General features: G+C 39.5%; 1 protein-coding gene across 1 annotated transcript; it reads left to right on the top strand.

Moving 5' to 3' along the window:
• Positions 1-348: 348 nt before the first annotated feature.
• On the top strand, positions 349-21,468 carry LOC118694259 (carbonic anhydrase 13-like). Its single transcript, XM_036395274.2, has 7 exons — positions 349-397; positions 7,684-7,881; positions 11,601-11,719; positions 14,981-15,076; positions 16,218-16,280; positions 17,122-17,277; positions 19,380-21,468. Exons 1-7 carry the CDS (start codon positions 367-369, stop codon positions 19,491-19,493), a joined length of 777 nt encoding a protein of 258 aa, XP_036251167.1. The 5' UTR covers positions 349-366; the 3' UTR covers positions 19,494-21,468.
• Positions 21,469-22,487: the final 1,019 nt, after the last annotated feature.

Here is a 22,487-nt window from a genome sequence, read left to right as displayed (position 1 = left end):
ATGACCCCAGGAATGGGCACTGCCGCACAATTCGTGCTCTGGCGGGACGGGGGCTGGTGGAGCCACCTTCCCTCTGTTGGAGCGGGCTCCTGAGACATGGCACTGCGTCCCCCGGGCCACCCCGACGGTGCTGGGGGGAGGCTGGGGAGAGCCTAGGCGACGAAGGGCTTGAGGCGACAACAGGCACGGACGGCCAGGAGGCCGGAGCGCTGCAGGTCTCCTTATCAGCGCCCGAGGATCGGGGCGTCGCCGCCCCGTCGCCTTCAAATCGGGCGCAGCCGCCTCTCCCGCCCCATCCCGTCCCATCCCAGCCCGTCTTGTCCTGTCCTGTCCTGTGCCGTCCCGTGCCGGCAGGAGAGCAGAGCCATGCTGCACTGGGGATACGACGAGCACAACGGTAGGGAAGAGGGGCCGGGGCCGTCGGGGCGGGCAGCGGGGATCCTGCGGGCAGCACTTGCCGCCGCTGGGCTCGGCAGCCCAGCGCCCTCGGGAGAGCTGGGTGAGCTGAAATGCTTTGCAGCGAGCCGATTTTTGTCTCGGCGTTCTGCAGGGCAGGCGGCTGAGAGGTGTCCGTGCGTGCGGCATCGCCTGCAGAGCCGGGCCGGGCTTGGCTCCGGGTCCGGTGTGCCGCGTTCCCGCTTGGGATTTCGTTCACTCCTTCAGCTGAACAGTTGCGTGCACAGATCGAGTACGTGGCTGACAGCTGCACTGATCGGAACTGCTGTAGCAGCAGTGCTTTTCTGATTCCAACTCTGTTCTGCTTCTACTACACGGTGGGAAATCCTAGTTACTTGACTGGGTTATTTAAATATATAACTATGCATCTAAGAGGAGATGCTTTTGGACTTTAGTTGTTCAGTGGTCTCCTTCATCTTGTCAGTCTTTGAAGTCCCAAGATGGGCTCATCTGCAGGCTTAAAGACTTGGCTCTGTTTTGCATCTTCAGTCATGCAAACGCTGATCCAGTGTGCAGGCGGTCCCACAAGTCATGCAAGTAGAAATAAAAGTGTTTTTGTAAATTGTAGGCTCAACTCTGGTAAAAGACGTGGAATATCTTGTATTGTCTGTACACAAAGAAATGAAATGCTGTGACAGTAAAGTGAGACAGCTATATATTTGCATATACTAATGCCTATAAGAATATGCTTTGTGCATATTCTTAGACTTTGTGCATATTACTTAGACTTTGGAATACTGTTTGTGCATAGAAAGTACTACCTTTCCTTCCTGGCCCTCTTGTTCCATCTTTTCTGGATGGATGTACTTTTCCTGAAAAACTGGGTAGTGGTGGTGGATCACAGGGATGTTGCAATGATTGGGTGTGTTATCTGCTGTTGTGCAGTCTACCCTACCCCTCCCCTGAAGACGTAAACGGGTCGTGTTTTTCAATTTTTTTTCTCCATATGTTTCTATGCTTTGAGCTTCACCTGCACTGCCCAGATAAGAAGTCCACTTTCCCTCCCTTATCCTGTCTCTTCTTGTTTGCTATTCTCAACCTATAGAGAGGGGAGGCCACCAGAATTTCGACTGGGATGGCCCTGGACGATGCTTGGGGCCCTATCTCTCCTATAAAACTCTATTTACTGCCTGCATGGTAACATATTTGAGGTGGAGTTTGCCTTTCACTCCTTACTTGGAGCCCCACAGCAGCTGTGGGGTGGATAGTTCCTCATCAGTCCATGCCCTTCACCACACCTTTTCCAGGGCATTAGAGGAGGGAGGCATGGATATCAAACACTTCAGTGCTCTTCCCTAGCATCAGTTTTATTTCTTAACTTTTTCTCTTCTACTGCATTTATTTTACTGATTTTTCTTGTTATTGTCGTTTGATTGAGTAGCAGGTGAAGGAAATTGCTCTGATTCTCGAAAATTTTGTTTGCCTTCGTGGCCCTGAAAATAGTTTCTTTGAAACTAAGATTACCTTTTGCAATTCAGACAGAAATAAAGTGAAATAAATTAAATGTGGTGCAGTTATATAGTGTGGTTGACTGCCTGAAGAGTTGAAAAGACATCTGTGTTCACTCTGAGTTCTGCAATTGCTACTTGGAACAGTCACAACATAAATCATCATGTGCATAAAGTAAACTGGCAAATATTAAAACATACATGTCTGCATATATGGAATATCTATGATTAAGGATATGGGCTCACTGTTAGGTAAAGAATTAAAAGATTTAGGGATTGACACTGACTGGATACCAGGTGCCCACCAAAGCCACTGTATCACTCCTCAGCTGGACAGGGCAGAGAAAATAGACTAAAAGGCTCAGAGGTTAAGTAACTCTCCAGTTACTTTCATAGGCAAAATAGACTTGACTTGGGGAAATTAGTTTTATTTGTTGCTTATCAAATCAGAGTGAGGCAATGAGAAAATAAAACACCTTCCCTCCAACCCTTCCTTTATCCCAGGCCCAACTTCACTCCTTCACTCCACAGGATTTCTCTATGGCCTCTCCTGCACCACCTGTGGTCAGTTCATCACATATTGTCTCTGCCTCTCCCTTCTCTTCAGCAGCAGGACTACTCACACTCTGCTCCTGCTCCAGTATAGGGTCCCACCCATGGAAACAGCCTTCCATTAATTTCTCCAATGTGAGGGCTTCCCACAGGCTGTAGTTTTTCACAAACTGCTGCAGCGTGGATTCCCCAGGGGGCCCCAAGTCCTGCCAGCAAACCTGCTCCAGCTTGGGCTTCCAATGGGGTCCTGCCAGGAGCCTGTTCCAGTGTAGGCTGTCCATGAGGTCAAAACTTCCTTCAAGACACATCCACCTTCTCCAGTTGTGACCTTCCTGGGCTGCAGGTGGATCTCTGCTTCACTGTGGACCTCCATACAGGGCACAGCTGCCTCACCCTGGTCTTCACTATGGTGCAGGGAATCTGCTTAGGCTCTGGAACCATTTCCTCCCCTTCCTCTTGGTGTTTGCAGAGCTGTTTCTCTCCCATATCCTCACTCCTCTCTTTCAGCTGCTGTTGCACAGTAACTTTTTCCCCTTCTTAAATCTGTTACCCAGAGGTGATAGCACTGTCCCTGATGGATGGGCTCAGCCTTGTCCAGCAGTGGGTCCATCCTGGAGCAGCTGGCACTGGCCCTATTGGACATGGGGAAAGCTTCAGCAGCTTCTCACAGAAGCCACACCTGCAGCCTCCTTGCTACCAGTATCTTGTCACACACACCTAATGCAGAAGTTCTCTTTACTTTGATTACTTTGGTTACTTTGATGCACCTATTTCTGAAATGCATGAAGGCATTATTTTATTTCTGTGAAAACCTTGGCCTTTGCTTTCTTGCCACTTTTCTTACCTCATAGTTTTGATGTTGCTTATATGTAGAGGCATAATACTGAAATCTTGAAGACTGGCTTCAGTGTGGTATCATGCATGCTTTTCACTGTTGCTCAAGGTTCCTATCAGGATGGGAATATTCTTGCCCCTTGAGTCCTGTTTTGTTTACATGGGAATTGCTTTAGTTAAAAGGCAAATCAAAGAATGAGTAAAACTGGAAGGGACCACAGTGGGAAAACAATTGACTTTAGTTAACTATTTGTTTAATGAAATATATGGTAATTATTTACATGTATTGTCTGTTACAGCAAAAATTTCTCTTGATCTAGTTACTACAGTAATGTTGAGGCATTTTATAAATAAAAGGGATATTAATTCATAGAATCATTTAGATTGTAAATGACCTTTAAGATAATTCAGTTGAGCCATAACTCCTTATACTTGTTTTTTCTGAGAATAATTATGTCATTTCATTATCTGCTTTTTAAAAGGTGCTTAATTTTACCCATAGTGAATTTTTAATTACCTTTGTTTGAGCTCATCTTACTGTAACCTAATATGCAATCAAATTACTTGCAAACCTAAGTTTGTAAATTTAAGCACTCTGTGATTGATAAACTGGGCAATGGATTCTCTTTAGAAATAAACAATGTGGTGGTGTTGCAGGGGTCTCAGGATGAGGGAAGAGATGAGCATCTTGACTCCATGCTTCAGAAGGCTGATTTATCATTTTATTATATATATTATATGATATATATTAAAAGAAAATGATATATTAAAACTACTAAAAGAATAGAAGAAAGAATTTCATCAGAAGGCTAGCAAGGAAAGGAATGGAATGATAATAAAATCTTGTGACTGCTCACAGCCTCAACACAGGTGGCTGTCATTGGTCATCAAGTAAAAACAATTTCTCATGCTGGGTAAACAACTCTCCAGATCACATTCCAGATTAGCAAAACATGGAGAAGCTGAAGCATCTCAGCTTCTCAGGATAAAAGATCCTGGCAAAAGGATTTTTCATAAAATATGTCTGTGACAAAACAAGGATGTGATCCTGTCAAGGCCAGACCATTCTAAAATAATGAATTTTCTATATATAATAACAAACTGTGAAAAAAAAACCCAAACCCCTTTTCACCTGTACTGTACATGCTCCATTTATGCACATATAGAGGCTCACTAGAATTCAATTGTATCCTGTAGTATGTTCACTAGGCTTGTCTCAAGTTGTCCTGTTGATGAAATTTTTAATATTTAGCTTTAGCTGGATCAAAATGCAGCACTGTGAGGTGCTATAGTGAGTTCTGTTTCCTGCCAAATTCCTAACTGCCTTCACTGTGAGACCTGTTTCATGAATTGGCTGCGTGCAATGCTGGTGAGTGGTACGTGCAGCTATAGTCTGACCTAAAAGTGTCAGACAATTCGTTGCCTGTGGTAATGGTGTGTTCAAAATAAAGGCATGAAATCTTCAGAGCAGATGGTTCAGTTTTTAGTCATAAATCTCAGTCACAATAGCTTTGATTGTTAAGAGCTACTAGAAAATTGCCTCTAGCAAGAGAACATTTTCCCAACAGCAGGAGAGGATTTCATAAGTTCAAAAATTGGTATATTAATCACTTTCATTCAGTAAAGGAAAAAATGAAAAGAGGTGAATTAATGAGTTATACTCCCTGAAAGTGCATATTTAGAAAACTGAAGTGTACATTATTTTAATATGGAGGCATTTAATTCAGAAAAAAATTTCACTCTGGGGACCCCTCTGGCTTTAATCTGATTGTATGATATGCATTTGAGTATCTCTTTCAACAGCAATGGCTTTTTTTTACAACAGTCATACACAAAGTTTGCATTGGGCTGGGGTCTGTAGAAATGAATTGAGTCACAGTTTTCCTAGAGGGACAAAAGCATGATAATTGTACTAGATTGCTGGTAGATTACTTAGAAAGTAATACTTGTTGATATAACCTAGTGGTATAAAATGAGCTGAAGTTTCTTGATACCTTCCTGTACATTTTGAAAGGACAGATGTCTGGTAGTTTGGTCACTGGTAGATGTTTAATCACCATAGCAAACCAGTATTTTGGTCATCTGAGCCAAGAACAAGCGCCAAACCAGCAATAATGTCATTTTAGAACTGAATATTATATTACTGTTAAATAATTAGGCAGTGACAGAATCACAGCCTTGGGTCCTCTTTTTGGCAACTTTGTATTATTTCTGAATACAACTCATCCATATTATTTAATTCAAATAACTATAGTTATTTCTGAGACAGAGCAATAGGACACCAAGTAGTTAAGCACATAAATATATTTTTGGCTTTTCTCAGTTAAGGAGTGTTAGAATTATTAAAATTAAGTAGCAATAAACTTTTTCTAGGAGTTCCAAATCATGGTACTGAGGTATAAATTATGGAGTAGGGCTTCTTCAAATAAAATTTTGTGTTGCATCCCTAACTACAGGGTATTAGGATCAAAACACAATTAAAATTATATTCTAAACTGTATGTAGTTAGAATATTGAATAGCTTTGATGACCATTTGTGAACTGAGAGGAATGAGGTTTAAACAGTGTTATGTTTCATACCAGTTTCTGCCTTAGAATCTATTTCTTTATTGAGTTTAGTTTAGGAAGTAATTAACAAAAGTACTTTTTTTAAAATCAAGACTGAAGGCCTTTGTCCTTGTTCTGAGGTTTAAGTCTTAGGCTATTCTTTACAAGTTTTTCCCCCTTCTGTTTTTCTGTGCTGCTCAGAGGGGAATCATTCTCTGCCCAGGTGCTGTGCAAGCTGCAGCCCCTGGCTGTGGGCGCTTCCTCCTTGATTTACTGCCGGGGTGCATGGGTGCTTTTAGCACCTGTGAGTTTCACTTCTATTGAAGTCGAAGAAAGAAAAATACCTGACAGCTCTTGATGTTAGGCTATTAACCACGGCATCATACGTTTTCATCCTTTTTTGTCATCATTTTTATTTAAGTGCTAAGCCATGCAGAGAGACCCAAACCCAATTTTTGTGGTCAGTTATCTTCAGTGTAGGGAGTTAGTTATGAGGATATCCAGTGATGCAGATTTTATTTGACCAGGTTCTGATGCTCATATTAAGTATTTCATATATCCAGTCTCTCAATTGATTTATTATGCTTTTTACCTATTATAAGCCTGGGGGGAAAACAAGTTCTGTGTTCTTCTTAATACTGAAAGATCATTTGCCCTGCAGACTTTCACCTTTCTCTTTTTTCTTTCTTCTTTCCCCTTGCTCTCCCCTCCTTTTCATCCTAAACCTTATTTTCTGTCTGTATAGAATATATTCCCCAGGGTGTTCATATTTTTCTTTACCCTCTTATCCAAATATGGTTAAACAATGGCACACATACTCTTATTGTGAATTATTGGGAACTCTCTGATGCTTAGTAGGTAACAACAGATAACTCACACATCTTATCAGTGAAGCTTTTCTTACTGTTTTAGGCTGTTATTTGCTATTTTCTCATATCCATATTATTGATTTATTAATTTTTCATGTGACATTTGGCTTAGCCTGCTTGGAGAGAGGAAGGTTGAGATGACTGGTATTGATTAACAGTTTCTTTAGTCCTATAATTTCTACCTAAGTTGGGTCAATGGCTCTGTGTCTGGAAGATCTACTCTCATCAGCTGAAGGCAGTAGAAATACAAACCTCACGCAGGCACCACTGTCCTGAGTGTTCCTGTTCTTTGATTTTGGCAGTGCTACACTAGTGTGTGTGTGTATGTGTGCCTGTGTGCATGGACACTTCATGATTAGAGGGTGGCAGTCTCTCTTCCTTGTGACAGCTGGTGTGCACAGTTGGTGGGCTGGGAGGAGGTGATCAGAGGTGCAGCAGGGTTTAGGTTCCAGGCACTGCCATCAGGCTCCAGGAACCACTCAACAGTTTTTGACATCTCCCCATCTCATTCAGAGTGATCAGTGGAAGACGTGTTCTCAGGTCTTTTGCAGTAAATGAATAAGGCATAAAAAATTCTGCCTAGAAAAGAGGTAATCCTTAAAGACACAATGAGACATGATATTAGGCAAAAATGGCATGTCAGAAATTCATTGGGACATAGTGCCCATTGGATACAGGATGCCTGATTTGAGTGAGCATTTGTTGTATGTGTCTTGTGCATAGCTGAGTCTTACCTGGGAATAATTATTTACATACTGTGGCCTTGTTTAAAGGTGCATGCAAGGTACATGGAGGGATCTGGAGAACTGCTATTGCGATATGATGTAACAAAAGTAGCTGAATGTTTTGATTTGTGTTTTCCTGATGCATCCTTTTTGAATTTAAAAGATGCAGATGAGGACAATTCAAGTAGAGTTTTCTTTCATAACAATGAGGTTGCTGTCAGCAATTTAGACTTCTCCTCCAATGCATTGCAGGGCCTGCCCACTGGAAGGAGGTTTTTCCTGTCGCTAATGGAGACCGTCAGTCACCCATCGACATCAAAACTGAGGAAACCAAGTATGATCCCTCCCTCCGTCCTCTAAATCCCAGTTATGATCCAGCTTCTGCTAAAATCATCCTCAACAACGGGCACTCCACCAGTGTGGAGTTTGATGACACCGTCAACAAATCAGGTTTGTTCCTTTACTCTTGCGCTGTAACTTTCTCCACAAATTCCTAAATAGAATGCCTACAGCCTGGACACGTCTCACTGCTGGATGTGAACTCCTAATAAACAGTAAGGCTTTGCTCCTCTGGATGAGAGATTCCTTTTCCCCTGCCTTTCAGCATGATGCAGTGTGGGAACATATTTGGACACAAATTCGAGGTTGTGTTTCTCAGAAAGTGTTGGGATTCCCTACTTACAGGAATGGTTTGATCCACCCCCACCAGCTGGATAGTGCCAGCTCCCTGTTTGAACAGTGTTGTGTACAATTTTTCAAATGCTGCTCTCTCTTTCTCACTGCAGATGAATCCTTTGTGTCTCATTACAGGTTCATTCCAACCGAATCGCTCAAATCTCTTATCTGAATTTAGCTGCAGGTTTGGTTATATGTTTTTCCCTTTTTTATGACCTATACTCGGCCTTCTTATGACAAGTAAGAGCCAATACAGAACAAGTGAAATAGATCCCAAGTAATCCCTTTTCTTCTCTGAAAAGTATTATTGCCCAAGTCTTTTCCAGGAGTATGTAGCTTCCCTTTTTGCAAACAATAATTCTTATTTAGAAGTTCTCTGATGTATTATAGTCTTTGTAATGGTACTGCCTTCATCTTTGAAACCTTCTCTTGGATTTTGGGCAAGGCAGCATGCACCTCTTCAAGCTGTAGGAATGCAGAATCTTCAAGCAATAAAATAATTTTGTGGCTGTGTGAGGCTTAGCTGAGGATCCAAGACCATGGTGCTTTCATAAGCATCAAAGCCAGAGAGAGACTAATTTTTTGATGACCCCCTAGTCCTGAGGACTTATTAGCTCATAGTGGCAAGAGGGAGAGACATAGATGGAGACAGCATCATGTTTTTGTTTCCTGAACAGTCTTAGTTTTAAACTTTCTGTCAACACTGGATGTTGCCTGAAAGCCACCAGCTGACCATCAATGATCAGTCTGACCTTGTGTCAGATGCTGCGGAACTTCCCAGAATTAATCTCTGCTTCGAGCCTAGTAGATGCTGGTGAACTAAAGCACATCTCTTAGAAAAATACACAATCTTGATTTCAAATTTTCCAGCGATGCTGAACCTACCACAGCCTTTGGTAAGTTGTTCTAATTGTTAATTACCCTCACAGTTTAAAAGAAAAAATGTTAATGAATGCGAATACACCAAGAACCTCTTCCACTCTCTTAACTCCTTTCATGAAGTGACAGGGCCTGAGCAACGTTTCTCTAGGCTTCTCCTGGTACCAAAGCAATAGTAATGTGATCCTCCTCTCACTGCTTTCCCCAGGCTGTATCTCCATGGATGTAGTTCATATTGTGGCAAAGCACTGACAGATGTTGATCAGATAATTAACAGATGGAATACCCAGTCTCCTTCAGTAGACTCCATGTCTTCTATGCATGGACCAGATTCTTCAGTCCACAAACATAAATTGAGTAATTCACTATTTTCCCTAGTATTTGTCACTGACAAACTTTATCAGTATTGTTTTTGTTTTCTTTCAGGTCATTGCTCAAAAAATACTGAATTTTCTAGGGCCCAAATTTGGCTTCTGGGGCACCTCTGTGAAGTAAGAACTCCTGCCATGTGTTGGTTTCATGGAAACAAAATCAAATTGATTGGTACTAAATACATTAGCATCTTCTAATGCATTATTAACTGATTCCCATATGAACTATTTCCTCACTTTGGTCAACATTGGAACTGGGCCAAGTTTGTAACTGTTTGTGTAAGTCTGTTTATGCTCTTTGGTACCACATTAGCTCCATTCTTTGAAATTGCTCTATTGATCTTCTTCCAATATTTTTAAAAATTCAAGATACTGATATTTGCCTTAAAAACTTCTGAGTATCCTCTTCCTTAATTACTGTTGGAATTAAATGGTTTTACCATCACTGTGTGATGCGGCACAAATAGATCAACAGGCCATTTTCCACAGTTTTCAGCATAAGTATTTCATGCTGGTGCATTTCTACAAATTAGTTTTTCCTCAGCCAGTTAGAACACTGATCTTTACACTTTTCTAGGATCATTTGCATCGAAGTTTACAGTCCTTAAAAGAAAGAATTTTAAACTGCCACTGCCCCATCTCCTCTGTTTGCTAAGTTTATAGGCTGTGGAAATGCATGTTTTTTGAGTTGAAGCTTTAAGGAAGTTAAATATTTTTCCCCAGAATAAACAGTCCCACTTCTTTTTCATTATCCAAGCTACTTGTGTTAGCAAATAGGCAACTTAAAAAATTATTCTTTCATGTTTATTTGGTGGATTTTGTTCCTAAGAAAGTGTAGGTTTTGCACTAAATCTAGAAGAGAAAAAATTGCTATTGTCCTCCCTTCTGCTCTTAATTTAAAAAACATCTGGTTAAATCTACCCTCATTTCCCCTTAAAATTTCTGTAATGAGCCAGTAAACTATTCCAGATTGATTCCCAAACACTCAGAGGACATACAGAGCTGGGTGAATGGAGTGATTTGTTTTGCTGTGAATAAGGAATCTCTCTGGGTGTAATTCACATTCCAGGCTCTGTGAAGAGATATTTTGATTCTAAGTCTGACAAGAAAATTGTGACTGCTTGCAAAAGCAAAATAATGAAAAGCCCACCCATATGCATGTTAGTTAGAATAGAATAGAATAGAATAGAATAGAATAGAATAGAATAGAATAGAATAGAATAGAATAGAATAGAATAGAATAGAAGAGAATTCTTTCAGTTGGAAGGGACCTGCAATGATCATGTTGTCCAACTGCCTGAGCAGTTCAGGGCTAACCAAAAGTTAAAGGATGTTGTTAAGGGCATTGTCCAAATGCCTCTTAAACTCTGATAAGCCTGGGGCTTTGACAGCCTTTCTAAGAAGCTTGTTCCAGTGTTTGACCATCATCATGGTAAAGAAATGCTTCCTAGCATCCAGTTTAAATCTTCCCTGGAACAGCTTTGAGCCTTACCCACGAGTCCTGTCACTGGATACTTGAGACAAGAGACCTGCAGCTCCCTCTCTACTTCCCCTCCACAGAAGCAGAGAGCAGTGAGGACACCCCTCAGCTTCCTTTTCTCAAAACTAGAAAAACCCAAAGTACATAGCTGCTCCTCATAGGACACGCTTTCCAGCACTGGCTAATTGTCTGTAATATTGCAGTTGTGCAATGCACATGCCTAATTTTTTTTATGTTAGTATAAGCTCCTTTTCCTCAGACTTTAATCTGATATAACTGGATCTAGTTGCAAATGAAGGAAAGAGCCCTGAAAATTTAAGCTTCTCCTATTTTCCACCAAATTTCAAAGATGAAAATAAATTCTGCTGACATTAATTTTTATGATCCTGCTCCTTATTCATAAAACCTGTATTTTGAGCTTAATTTCTTAGTGATTCTTTTGAATATAATCAAGAGAGAAAACTCTTGAGTGTTGAAAAATAGAAGTAATTTCCCATTCTCTGAGAAATATCCAACCTTGACAATAACAGCATATCCTTTAGTGGGCCATAACCCACTAATCTGCCCATAAATACAATTTTCATAGTCATATCCTTGACAGGTGAGGGTTTCTGTAGCACTTCCAAGAAATGGAAAGCCGTCTGAGACAACTTACGAGCAGGAGCAGAGGAGTGTCCGAAGACTGAAGTCTGGTGTGAGTTTAGAGGATATGGATGGAGACTCCATTCTCTCAGTGAAGCCTTTTCCTCTGTTTGGGTTTCTAGTGCTGACTGGGGGGCCACTCAGCGGGACCTACAGGCTGCGCCAGATTCACTTCCACTGGGGATCCAATGATGAAGCTGGCTCTGAGCACACGGTGGATGGGATGAAGTATGCGGCAGAGGTAAGGCTTTACGTGGAGTCATCTGTACCTCTAAGCTTGTGACTAGTTTTCCATTACAAGAATAATGTTGCCCTTCCTCTTCCTGCTTTTTATCTTCTCCTCATTTTATTGAAAAGTGGTCTTCCTGAGGTGTTGCATGTTTAGTCCTTTCTCAAAGGAGAACCTCTTTGAAAGCTTTGCAGAGGATTAAAAAAGGAGTACAGAAGACAAGAGCTCGATAAGAGCAAGACTTAATGTTCAAGAGTTATTTTAAACTTTGTCTTTCATTGTTTCCTCCTTGAAGAATATTTTCAAAGTCATCTTCAATGACAAACCACAGAATTATTGGATTTGGAGCCTATGTAGTGTAAAGTTTATGCAAGACATAGGAATGTTGCATTTTGTGGTGCACTTAGCAATGTGGTGGTTATGACTTTGAGAACCATGGTTTCATATCTGTGGGGTGCCTGCTGTCTGTGGGGTACTGTGCTTCAGTGGAGGTGGTGTGCCAAAGGGAGAAGTGCACCATCTGCTCTGGCATAGAGCATTCACTCCTGCTCTGTCTCCTTTGTATTTGAGTAATCTGCAGGAGGAAGTTCTCAGTATGAGATTCCTCTTTGCAAATGGAAGTACCATGGAATATTTTCAGGAGATTGAGATCTTTAAAAACATGTGATTCAGACAGTGTCAGAGTTTTCTGGGGTTAAAAAGAAGTAAAAAGTGTAAAAATAAATGGCCAAATAAAAGGCATAATACTACAGAAGAAAAAAATGTATTGTATGCACTGTGGTGTGATCAGATTTTACTGGAAATGCTATAAGAGATTCTGGTCAGGAAAAAAGATTGATTTTCTAACACTAATGGGGAAAAGTGACATTTGCAGTGTTTAAAGGCTTATGTTTTCCACAGGAACCAGGTGAGATGGAATATAAAGAATTAATAGAGGTGCTTTAAAACCATTAAGTACCAAACCCTAATTTCTAGCTGAGAAAATCTATGTTTCCCATCTAAGAAACCAAATGGAAGGAGAAAATATCACTGAATTTCTAGCCAGTCTAAAAGCCTTTCTGTTACCTGTTGGTTGGGTAACCCTCCACAGGAAGCTCTCTAGATGTCACTTTGGCTTTGGGATAAGAAACTCAGAATTAAAACCAAGGCTTCTGAATATTGTTCACACAAAAGAAAATACCTCAGAAGGAGACATGAAGATGTTTTCAGTGCTCACCTTTGTAAGGAAGATGTGCAAGGTTTGAAGAAAAAGCATCGACTGAATTGAAGAAAGAATTCATGTACAGGTAAAGAAGACTGCAAGGTTTGGCCCTTAAGCCCTCCAGGAAGAAGAAGGGATCCATGGCTCCATTCTCTGTGACAACATACGGTCTGATCAAGGTCTCTTCACAAGCTGCAGTGACACCGCGGTGGTAAGACAGGATATATTCCTTAGAGAAGTCACAAGCCATTGAGAATGGGTCTGTGCCCAGAAGTGTTTCACACTCTGTTTGGGGGCTCTGGTTTTTGGAGGGTTACCTTCTGGGGTTTTTTTTGGCAAAGCTATAAGGGAGTGGGAGTGGGCTTTTAGTAGCTGTGGGAACTTTCCTTTTTGCTCTTTGTTGGGTTGTTTTTGATGGTGGTTTTTTTTTTTCCCAAATCCACAATAAAGGTAATTTCTGACTGAGAGTATCTGTTTCCTTTTTGTGTATGAAAAAATGTAATTGCTTAAAAGTTGTTCAGCATAGGTTCTGTGAATTTGTAATAGGGAGCAGAGCAGACACTATGAACTCCAGGATATTAATGCACTTGAGAAAGGTTTAGTGGACTATGTTCTCCTCTTGGCTTAGTGTATAATATCCATAGCAACTTTCCTTCAAGGATTTCTAAAGCTGTGAGACCGCATGGGTGTCATCATAGCTGTACATGTATTATTGTTGACGACAGTGGGATGTTTCAGCACTTTAGAGTCCAAATGCTTAACATATTGATGTCATGTAAGACCAAGTAAGAGTTCCATTTTATAGATATGGAAAATTGGAACTTATAGAAGTTGAGCAAGGATTGATATTTAGAATAAAAATCTTCATACTTCTAGATCCCTATTTCAGCCATGCAGCTATGTTGCTTCATGTGGAAATCTTTTAAAGCAGATTTCAGTTTTCCTAAATTGTTCTTACTTTACTTGTCCTGTAGGTGCTGTAATCCAAAAGGAAGTCCTTTTTTTTCATGGGTTCATCCCAGTTTAAGTCATTCAATGAATTGTTTTTCCTCATTCTTGAAGTTCAAAATCTGAAAAGATGGTCACCAATTTTAGCGAAGCCAATCTCATGCCATGCTTCTGAGCATCTTTAACTAAAAATTACGTGTAATAAGATTTACTAATCCATTGAGGATTTGTGAAAGTAATTAATGTTTGTGAAGTCGTTAGACTTAAGTGCTGTATGAGTGTGCTCTCTCCATTTGGCAGTCAGACCATTGCTCAAGGCTGGAACAACCTGGAACTTCTTGGGAACCAGGAGCTCCCGTAAATGATGAGTGGTCAGGAATTATGAAACCTAATTTTTAAACTTAAGTGGCATGGAAATAGACATCACAAGCTTTTCCTCTTCCCTCCTGGCTGGGTGGTGTTTAAGCTTCTTAGGCAAATATTACAGGACACTTCCAGAATAATGCATGTTGGAAATGCAAATGCTCAAACCTGAGATAATCAAGCTGCTTGTAAGGCATCACTACTGGTAGTCATAGAAAATAACATTTGAAAAGTGTCAAAAATGAAATGCTGATGTTCCCTTAAGCTAAACAAGGGAAAAGGGGTCAGTGCAAGTTTAATGTGTATTTGCCTATTTTCTACCTATTTATGTGGATGATTAATGTTGCTGAAAGCTTGATTAAAGAAAAAGAGTAAAATACTAATGACATCCTCATGAATTCCAATCACTTTTAAAAATCAGCTTTACTAAAAATGGATTTTAAACCTCTAGTTATATAACCATTGGCTTTTTTTGTCTTAACTTCTCAGTTCAAAATCTGGGGACCCAACAGCAATTTCACAGGCACTGTGGTATGCCGATTGCTACTAAATTTTTAATAATCTTAGCCATTGGAAATGCTTTTGCCATTTGTGTGAACTACATATTTACTGATTTCATGAAATATCTGCATTTAGAACACTGAATGATTCTGCATACAAAAGAGTGAAAGAGAGAGTCAAACTGAGTAAAGTTGTAATATTTATTTGCCACTACTTGAGTTCAGTGAGAGTTGATGCTGTCTGTGTCTTTTGCTTTTCAGCTTCATGTGGTCCATTGGAATGCAGAGAAGTATTCCAGTTTTGTTGAGGCAGCTTGTCAGTCAGATGGACTAGCAGTCATGGCTGTATTTCTGAAGGTAAGAAGAGAATGCTTCAGACCTCATAATAAATCTGCATTATAAGCCCAAAGAGATAACAGTGATGGTTCGTGTAAGTTTTGCTAAAGAGAAACTTGTTTTATACTTATTCCTCCTGTAGTGTTTAGCTGCCAATATAGAAAGCTGTGCTTTCTTTAAGAATAAAAATATCAGCTTAATAGATTTTTCAAGACAGTCAAACTCTTCAGTTTGCCTAGTCTGCAAGCCCAAACAACATTAGATGTGGAACTTAATTCAGCTGCCCCCATTTGGATCCCAGTAACTTGTTCTTGACTAACATGTTCATTTAGGGGGACAGCTTGATTTAAATGGTTTTTTAATGGCTTGTTTCTGAGCTGGTAGTTTCTTCTAGAAAATAATAATAATTAAATTATTATAATAATTAATTTCTCCAGAGACTGGAGAATTTCCTAATAATTATTTTATACCTTTTTTGCCTTCTCTCCCTGTTCTAAGATTAGATTCGTGCAACGGCTTCACTGAATTCTGTATGAAGAAGCAGATGGGGAATTCTCACAATCTATGGCAAAAGATAGGGCTTTGGTAGATTCTGTGGTTTCTGGTGGATTACACAGCTTCCTGAGCACAGTTAGTACTGGTGCTGGCACAGTCAGAGAGCCATTCCATGCAACAGTTGCAAAGAACTGCTTCAGCAGTTCAGTAATTCCATCTTTCCAGTTGGCATTACAATGACTCAAAGGAAGTGTCACTGGATTTCTTAGCACACAAATTCAGTTTGGAATGTTCTCACGTAAGAACATTGTTTTCAATGTTATAAGCAGTTTAAATTTCTGATGTTAGTCTGTAACTTTTAATGTCCCACATATTAAAACATGAAAGATAAATCATTTCTATACCCCTGTAGTGAAAAGTTTGTCATTCTTTTGTAGCTGAAGTAATTACTATGAGTAGCCAGAATACTATTAGTAAGGGAGTGAATCTTCTTTATGACCAGTATTATTTCTAAGGACCAGCTAGTCACAGGCTTGTACAGAAGATGAATCAGATCTTTCAGTCACTCCAGTTATATAAGCCAGTTTCATTATGCATTTGCTTTTTTATTAATTTTTGTTGCTTTTCTCTGGAGCTCCAGTGTTTCTTTTTTCTTTGGTGTTAATAGATTGGTGAATGCAACCCTCAACTGAACAAGATTACTGACCGCTTGGACACCATCAGAATCAAGGTGAGCAAGTGCTTCTAAAAGAATACTAGCTAATATTAGTAGTTGCTTTTGTTGGCCAGGTTTTTTATTTTTTGAAACCTGGCTGCTACTCCCTGTACCTTCATGTTTCCTTATCCCCAGTGATTGATACCTGATTTGAGTCAGTTTATGTGCATTCTGTTTAAGTTGAAACTAAGTAGACAAAGCATAGTTTTAACACAGCAAAATATCAGAGGAAACAGCTAATTCCTCACAAAACCCAGTCTCTGATAAATCTCTTGCTATGAGGATAGTAACAGGGGAAAAACATACTTATGGAAAGCTGTAAAAAAGATGAGGAAAATACTTCCTTCCTTGTTTTGCTGAGGTAGAGGGTGAGAAATAACCTACTGCTTGTGCAAGAGAAATTAGCCAGACTCCCAACATGATGTTCAGACAACATCTGTGGTCTGATATCCAGTACAGGGGGAAACAGAAGTAATTCCTGGGAGGAGTGAGGAGGGAAACAAGTGGCAGTAACCTGTGGGGTTACTCTGCCAGCCTCACAGAGACCATGTTGAAATTCTAACATCTTTTGTCTTCTCCCCACCACTTCCATCTCATGGTCATCTGTAACTTAGGGGAAGCCTGTTCTAACCTGACACCTCTCATGGTGTCCTGCTGGCTTCAAGGAAAGTCACAGCAAAGCTGTCTCTGAGGTAAGACCTCATCAGAAGAGCATGATGAGGACCTCCTGTCATCACCCAAGATGCTGCCAGCCCACCTGATAGTGGAACAAGCTCTACCTCCTTTGGCATTATTTACCTTGGCCTCTTGCTTTTAAATAATATTGCCCTGGTATTTTTCTTTTATTTCTTTACAGGGAAAAAAAGCACTATTCACAAACTTTGATCCCAGCTGTCTGCTTCCCAAGTCCCTGGACTACTGGACTTACTTTGGCTCTCTCACTGTTCCACCTCTTCTTGAGAGTGTCATCTGGATTGTTCTGAGAGAGCCCATAAGTGTTTGTTCCGAACAGGTATCTTTGGATTTTTCACTGCTATAGAAGTGTTGCTTTTGTAAGAATGGAAATTGTAAATGCCACCCAATATTATGGGTTTTTGCAGACCTTGGCACTGCAGATGTTACAAGATTTTCAAAAGTCAAAATTTGTCTATCAAATTTATTCTGACTAGTTGCCTTTCTTGCTGTAACAGCTATTTATTATTCATTTTAAAAAAGAATCTGCATACACTAACAATTAAGAAACAAAAATAATCCATATGTAACCTAAAAAAAGAGTTCTGGTGGTGCTTAGAAATTCTGGAATTCCAGTTGATTTAATTATTTGTATATCCTGCTCAAACCTCGTCTTTGGCATTTTTATCTGGCAGACAAGTAGTAAATGTCTTCTTCCATTCTAAATACATAAAACTTGATGAATTTACTAGAATTATGAAGAGGGAATACTGTTGTAATAAGTTGGGGTTTTCGGAAAGCTGTGATTCCATAAAAAAGGGTCTATTTGCATTTCTTCTAAAAGCTTCATGCTGTATCTTGGCAACAGTGACACCCAGCGGGCTGATCCTCTTAGGTGTAAGGTACTTCTGAGTAGAGAACACGTACTCAGCAGAAATGGTGACTTCAGTCTTTGCTATAAGTGTTAAGACAGTTCCCTGAATGGGTTGCTTGTTGGGAAACCTCAAATTTCTGTTTGCAACTGATTTGAAGTAATTTATTTGCTCAATGTGTTTATTTTTTCTCATCTATATCTCTTCCTTACTCCCCTCAATCTGGCTTTGTAAGGCTTGCTGCAACTGTTTGGATCTAGGATTGGAAACCTGTTTAAGGTATCAATTTTCCAAAGATAAGCCATTTCTCAGGTTAAAAGTTTCTTATTTGGGCAAATCTGTAATAAATACGTTCTAAAATGTGAAATTCTGTATACAAACAGCCATGTAACAGGCTCAGGGAACATGGTGTGGGAAAGTGTCAAGTATAGTGATCCTTTATTAGTATTTTTTTATAAACTTTAGCTATATCTTATGTATTACAGTAGAAATTGCTATATTCTTATCAATATAAACATGCATGCAGCTAAAGTGCTTGTTTCCAGTAATGTCCACCATTGTGATTGTTCACAGTCAGCACTGTGACTGATAGTGTTCTACCATTTAATTTTATTCCTCAAGTTTGGATTTCTTTAGGGCTTTAGAGTTTACTACAGACTTTTTGTTGCACTTTTCAGGTTGAAAGAAATTAAAAACAGCTTTTAAGTTTTTAGAAACTTACAGGACCCTGAATAACAAACGTTAGCTTCGGAATGGGGTGAAGCAAGGTAGCATTGGCATTTTTTGCTCTTAATGTCATTATGATGCAATTACAACTAAATGCTGTATTATGATGGAATGGTTTTTGTACTGTCCTACCATTGATAACCTAGGAGGGAAGTAAAGTGAAATATAGAAATAGTAACTATTGGCAAGATTAGCAATTAAACAAAATTCTATACTTAGGTCAAAAATCATCCTCAGATTTCCCAAGCTTTAGACATGGAGCTCTGATGGGGTTTCTGCTGAGATCAGCATATGCTGAGTTATGAATAAGTGCTGGTCCTGGAAGTTATGAATAAGTTCTTCACAAGGAAAGAATTTGGAATCTCTCTTGGTTTGAGTAAGTGCTAGTTGCAGAAGCTTTCTGTAGCACCACACCTGCAATTCCAGGTTAATTGTGAATATCCTCTTTGAAGAAGGAAACATACACAGAATGCTTGTATGATAAGAAACATAATCTTATCTTTTGGCAAAAAACATTTCAGAATCTCCAAACTATGAAATCCAGCTAAAAAGGTATAAACACCCCCTGGTTTAGATCAGGTTGTGGCAGATAAAGTGTGAATAAAGGAAACAAGTAATCTTTATGCACAGTTTCATGTATTTTGGAATATTTTCTCAGTAGTCATCCCCCTTTTGATTGACAAGGATAGAAATGGTGAAACTGCCATTCCCCCATGACTTAATAAAATACAGTTCTGTTCTCTCAGGTGGAAAAAAGTGACAAGTGTCTTTATTATTTGCATGCTTTTTCATGAGTATTTGCATGAGGGTTTTCTGCTGAACCTTATGTGTCTTTTGGTTACAGCTGGCCAAATTCCGCAGCCTCCTGAGCACTGCTGAGGATGAGGTCGCCTGCTGCTTGCTGAGAAACTTCCGGCCTCCCCAGCCTCTAAGGGGACGAGAAGTCAGAAGGAATTGAAGGAGTAAATCCAGAGTAGGCTCCCTCAGAAACCAAAGGCCAAATTCATTTTAATAGTTATTATACTTTGTGATGTTTAATTTCTTTTTGTGAGTTGTTTTTAACCAATAGGTGTTGTTTTATTAGTGGTTTCCATGCAGTCATTTCTCACACATGTATGTCTGGAATTATCACAGGTTCATTGATGTTAACAGGTCTGACTGGGTTTGAGTGCATTGTCTTGGAAGTACAGAGCCATCAGCATTGCATACACAGAGGTCACTGCTAATCATAGGGACAAAAATGGTGAAGGAGTTGCCCAGATTTTGCCACCAAATTACTGAACAGGATCCTTGGTATTATTGATCAAGTATAGGATGTTTTGGGATTATTCTTCTGGTCTCTAACATAACATTTAGCTTCTGTATAAACCTCACATTGCAGTTCTCAAGGAAAAAAGTTTCAAGGATGATGTAATTTCATTGCTGACTTCTGCAATACCATATTTACTTTCCTACAAAAAGTGCTAATGACTAGCAGCATTTAAGTAGGACAGATATTTATATGATCCTGTTATTCTGGCTGCTTCATAGCAGTAATCATGTACTGATTGATAGTTTTTAAAAAGCAAAGAGTAAGGATTTTGTATATTGCAAGATCATGTCAGGTAGAGTAGGTATTCCTGAATTTCACAATGTCACAAGATGAAATTTTAACTGAAACCTGAAACCTGCAAGGTGGAAGGGCATAGAGGGAGCTGTTTGTGTCTAAATCCAGTTTGTTGCACTTGGTGAAACATAAGGGACTATTACACTATATCCTATAGCATCAGACTATAGCATCAGACTTTTGCCCCTTAAAATCAAGAGGCAGGGGTAGCTGTTGTTCCAGACCATTGCACACTGCAGTGTGAACCACATGCTGCTTACCTCTCATCTCACTGTGGAGCACAGTACTGCCCAGGTATAAAATGTGTCAAGGTGCTGGCTGATGTTCTGCTGTCATAGGTGAACTTCAGTGGTTGCACTTATATTCCAAGACCAAAGAGAATAGTCAGAGACAGCCAAAGAAATTGGAATCATGTCAACATCTAATAAAAAGCTCAGCCCTTAGTAGCAATATGTTGAAACTTCTGTCTTTATAAGTTGACTTGAGCCAGCGTTTCTCTCAGGAGCCTTTTTTATCTGAATAAAATTGGGGTTTTTTTACACAAAATATTTTTATTAATGAACATGCCATAGGATGTAGCTTAGGATAGAATTTGATTTACTCTCAAACTGTGAGAACTACATAGTTAAATCAAGTGAGTGATACCTGAAAGAGGCAGCTAGAGGTTTTACTGGCAGAAATTAACACCAATCTCTGTAGTACTTCTGACGAATTCATATTCCATAACCGCTCTCCTTTAGTTAATTTTTAAATAGGTTTTATATGCTCTGCCTTTTACCTTAATGGGTCATTTGATCTTAGATGAACAAACATGAGGGAAATCACAATTGGGATTGACTTTATATGCTGTTTTAGAACAATAAATTAGACATAGAGATATAGGTATTTTATCTCAGTTGAAGATATGTGGAATTCTTTGCTTTCTCCTCCCCAGAATATAGCTATTATATTCTGCAAGGTGTCCCAATGCCTTTTGAGTATTTTCTGAAGAAAAGAACACAAACAGACCATTGAAGAAAAAAAAAGGCATTTAGCAGCACTAAAAAGAAGAGTGAGAGTGTGTTGTATGTTTTCACTCCCTTTTTTAGACTTAGGATTAGATCTCATATGTTTCCCTGTTATGTGAGTAGCTACAGAATGTGGAAAAAATGTTCACAAATTGCAGGAAGGATACAAAGGATTTGTTGGTCTCAAAAGAGAAAGAAATAAGGCTACTTCTTCATATTGTAAACAGAAGTTTTACATATTTCTTACATATTGTAAACAGTAGAGTTGATTAATTCTTTTATATTTATAAGGGTTTTATCAAAATAAAATATGGATTTTATGAATGTGCCTTGTATTTTCTATTGAAGAACCTAAAGTTTTACAGAGAAGTCTATACTTTTATAGTTAACACTGCAGCTTTAGGTTTGGAAAAAAATGTCACCCATCATTTGAAGTCTGTCTTTGGGTAGTGTAGTATTAGGTATGTCTTTATGTTCCAAATAAAATATTTTTGGTAGTGGTAAGACATGTAATCCATTCTTCAAGTTTCTGATAGTGCATTTTTGAACTATTGATGATTTTTATAGTTATGCTGATAAGTTTTAGAGGAAGTCATCGTTCAAGTAATTCCCCTTTTGTGGAGATGCCATGTTCATGTTAGATTGGCCTAGCTGAAAGTTAGTGGTGACATCTGAAAAAGAGTAGAAATGCTCAGTTACCTGAAATCCTTTGGGAACAGCTTCTCAGGTTACCTGAAATCCTTTGGGAACAGCTTCTCAGGTTACCTGAAATCCTTTGGGAACAGCTTCTCAGGTTATCCATCCCCTACAACCGTAAAGTGAGAATTTGGACAGTCTCAGCTCTGAGCACTTGGTTGCACCCTCAGTCACTAATTTCCTGTGTGCCCAAGCTACACTGAACCTCAAACAGACTACTCAATTTGCTCCCAGAGAATCTTATCTCAAGTATGAGCTCCATATTGTCCTCTACAGCAACTGAGGCTGAAATATGTTGTCACCCCACCAAACCCCTGCAGCCACATGTCCCTTTGATCAACTCTTAACTCTCTCACACACTTGAAGCCTTTATATTAAGAAGAACGAAATGCTCAGTGACCGAAAAAAACATAGAGTGTATTTGCTGAAAATAGTAGCTGTCAAGAATTGTGGACTGCTGGAAGGTTGATCACCCATAAACTTATTCTCAGAATTAAATAAACCACAGCAGAGCCCTGGGGTCAGCTCTGCTGGTTTTGGCACAGGAGGGAAGCAGTCTGCTCTGCTATGCTAATAGCATTTGCCATCATTCTCATGATGTTTTTAATGTTGCACATGTTTAACATCAGCTGGGAATTTTCTT

The sequence above is a fragment of the Molothrus ater genome, chromosome 1 (assembly GCF_012460135.2).
Source record: "Molothrus ater isolate BHLD 08-10-18 breed brown headed cowbird chromosome 1, BPBGC_Mater_1.1, whole genome shotgun sequence".
NCBI classification, from domain to species: domain Eukaryota; kingdom Metazoa; phylum Chordata; class Aves; order Passeriformes; family Icteridae; genus Molothrus; species Molothrus ater.
Note: the sequence above shows the minus strand (reverse complement) of the source record. Positions and strands in the feature narration are given on the sequence as shown.

Coding starts and splice junctions, on each gene's coding strand:
- LOC118694259 (XM_036395274.2), top strand. CDS start 367: ATGCTGCACTGGGGATACGACGAGCACAACG. Junction 398..7,683: donor GGGATACGACGAGCACAACG/GTAGGGAAGAGG, acceptor AATGCATTGCAG/GGCCTGCCCACTGGAAGGAG. Junction 15,077..16,217: donor TCATGGCTGTATTTCTGAAG/GTAAGAAGAGAA, acceptor TGGTGTTAATAG/ATTGGTGAATGCAACCCTCA.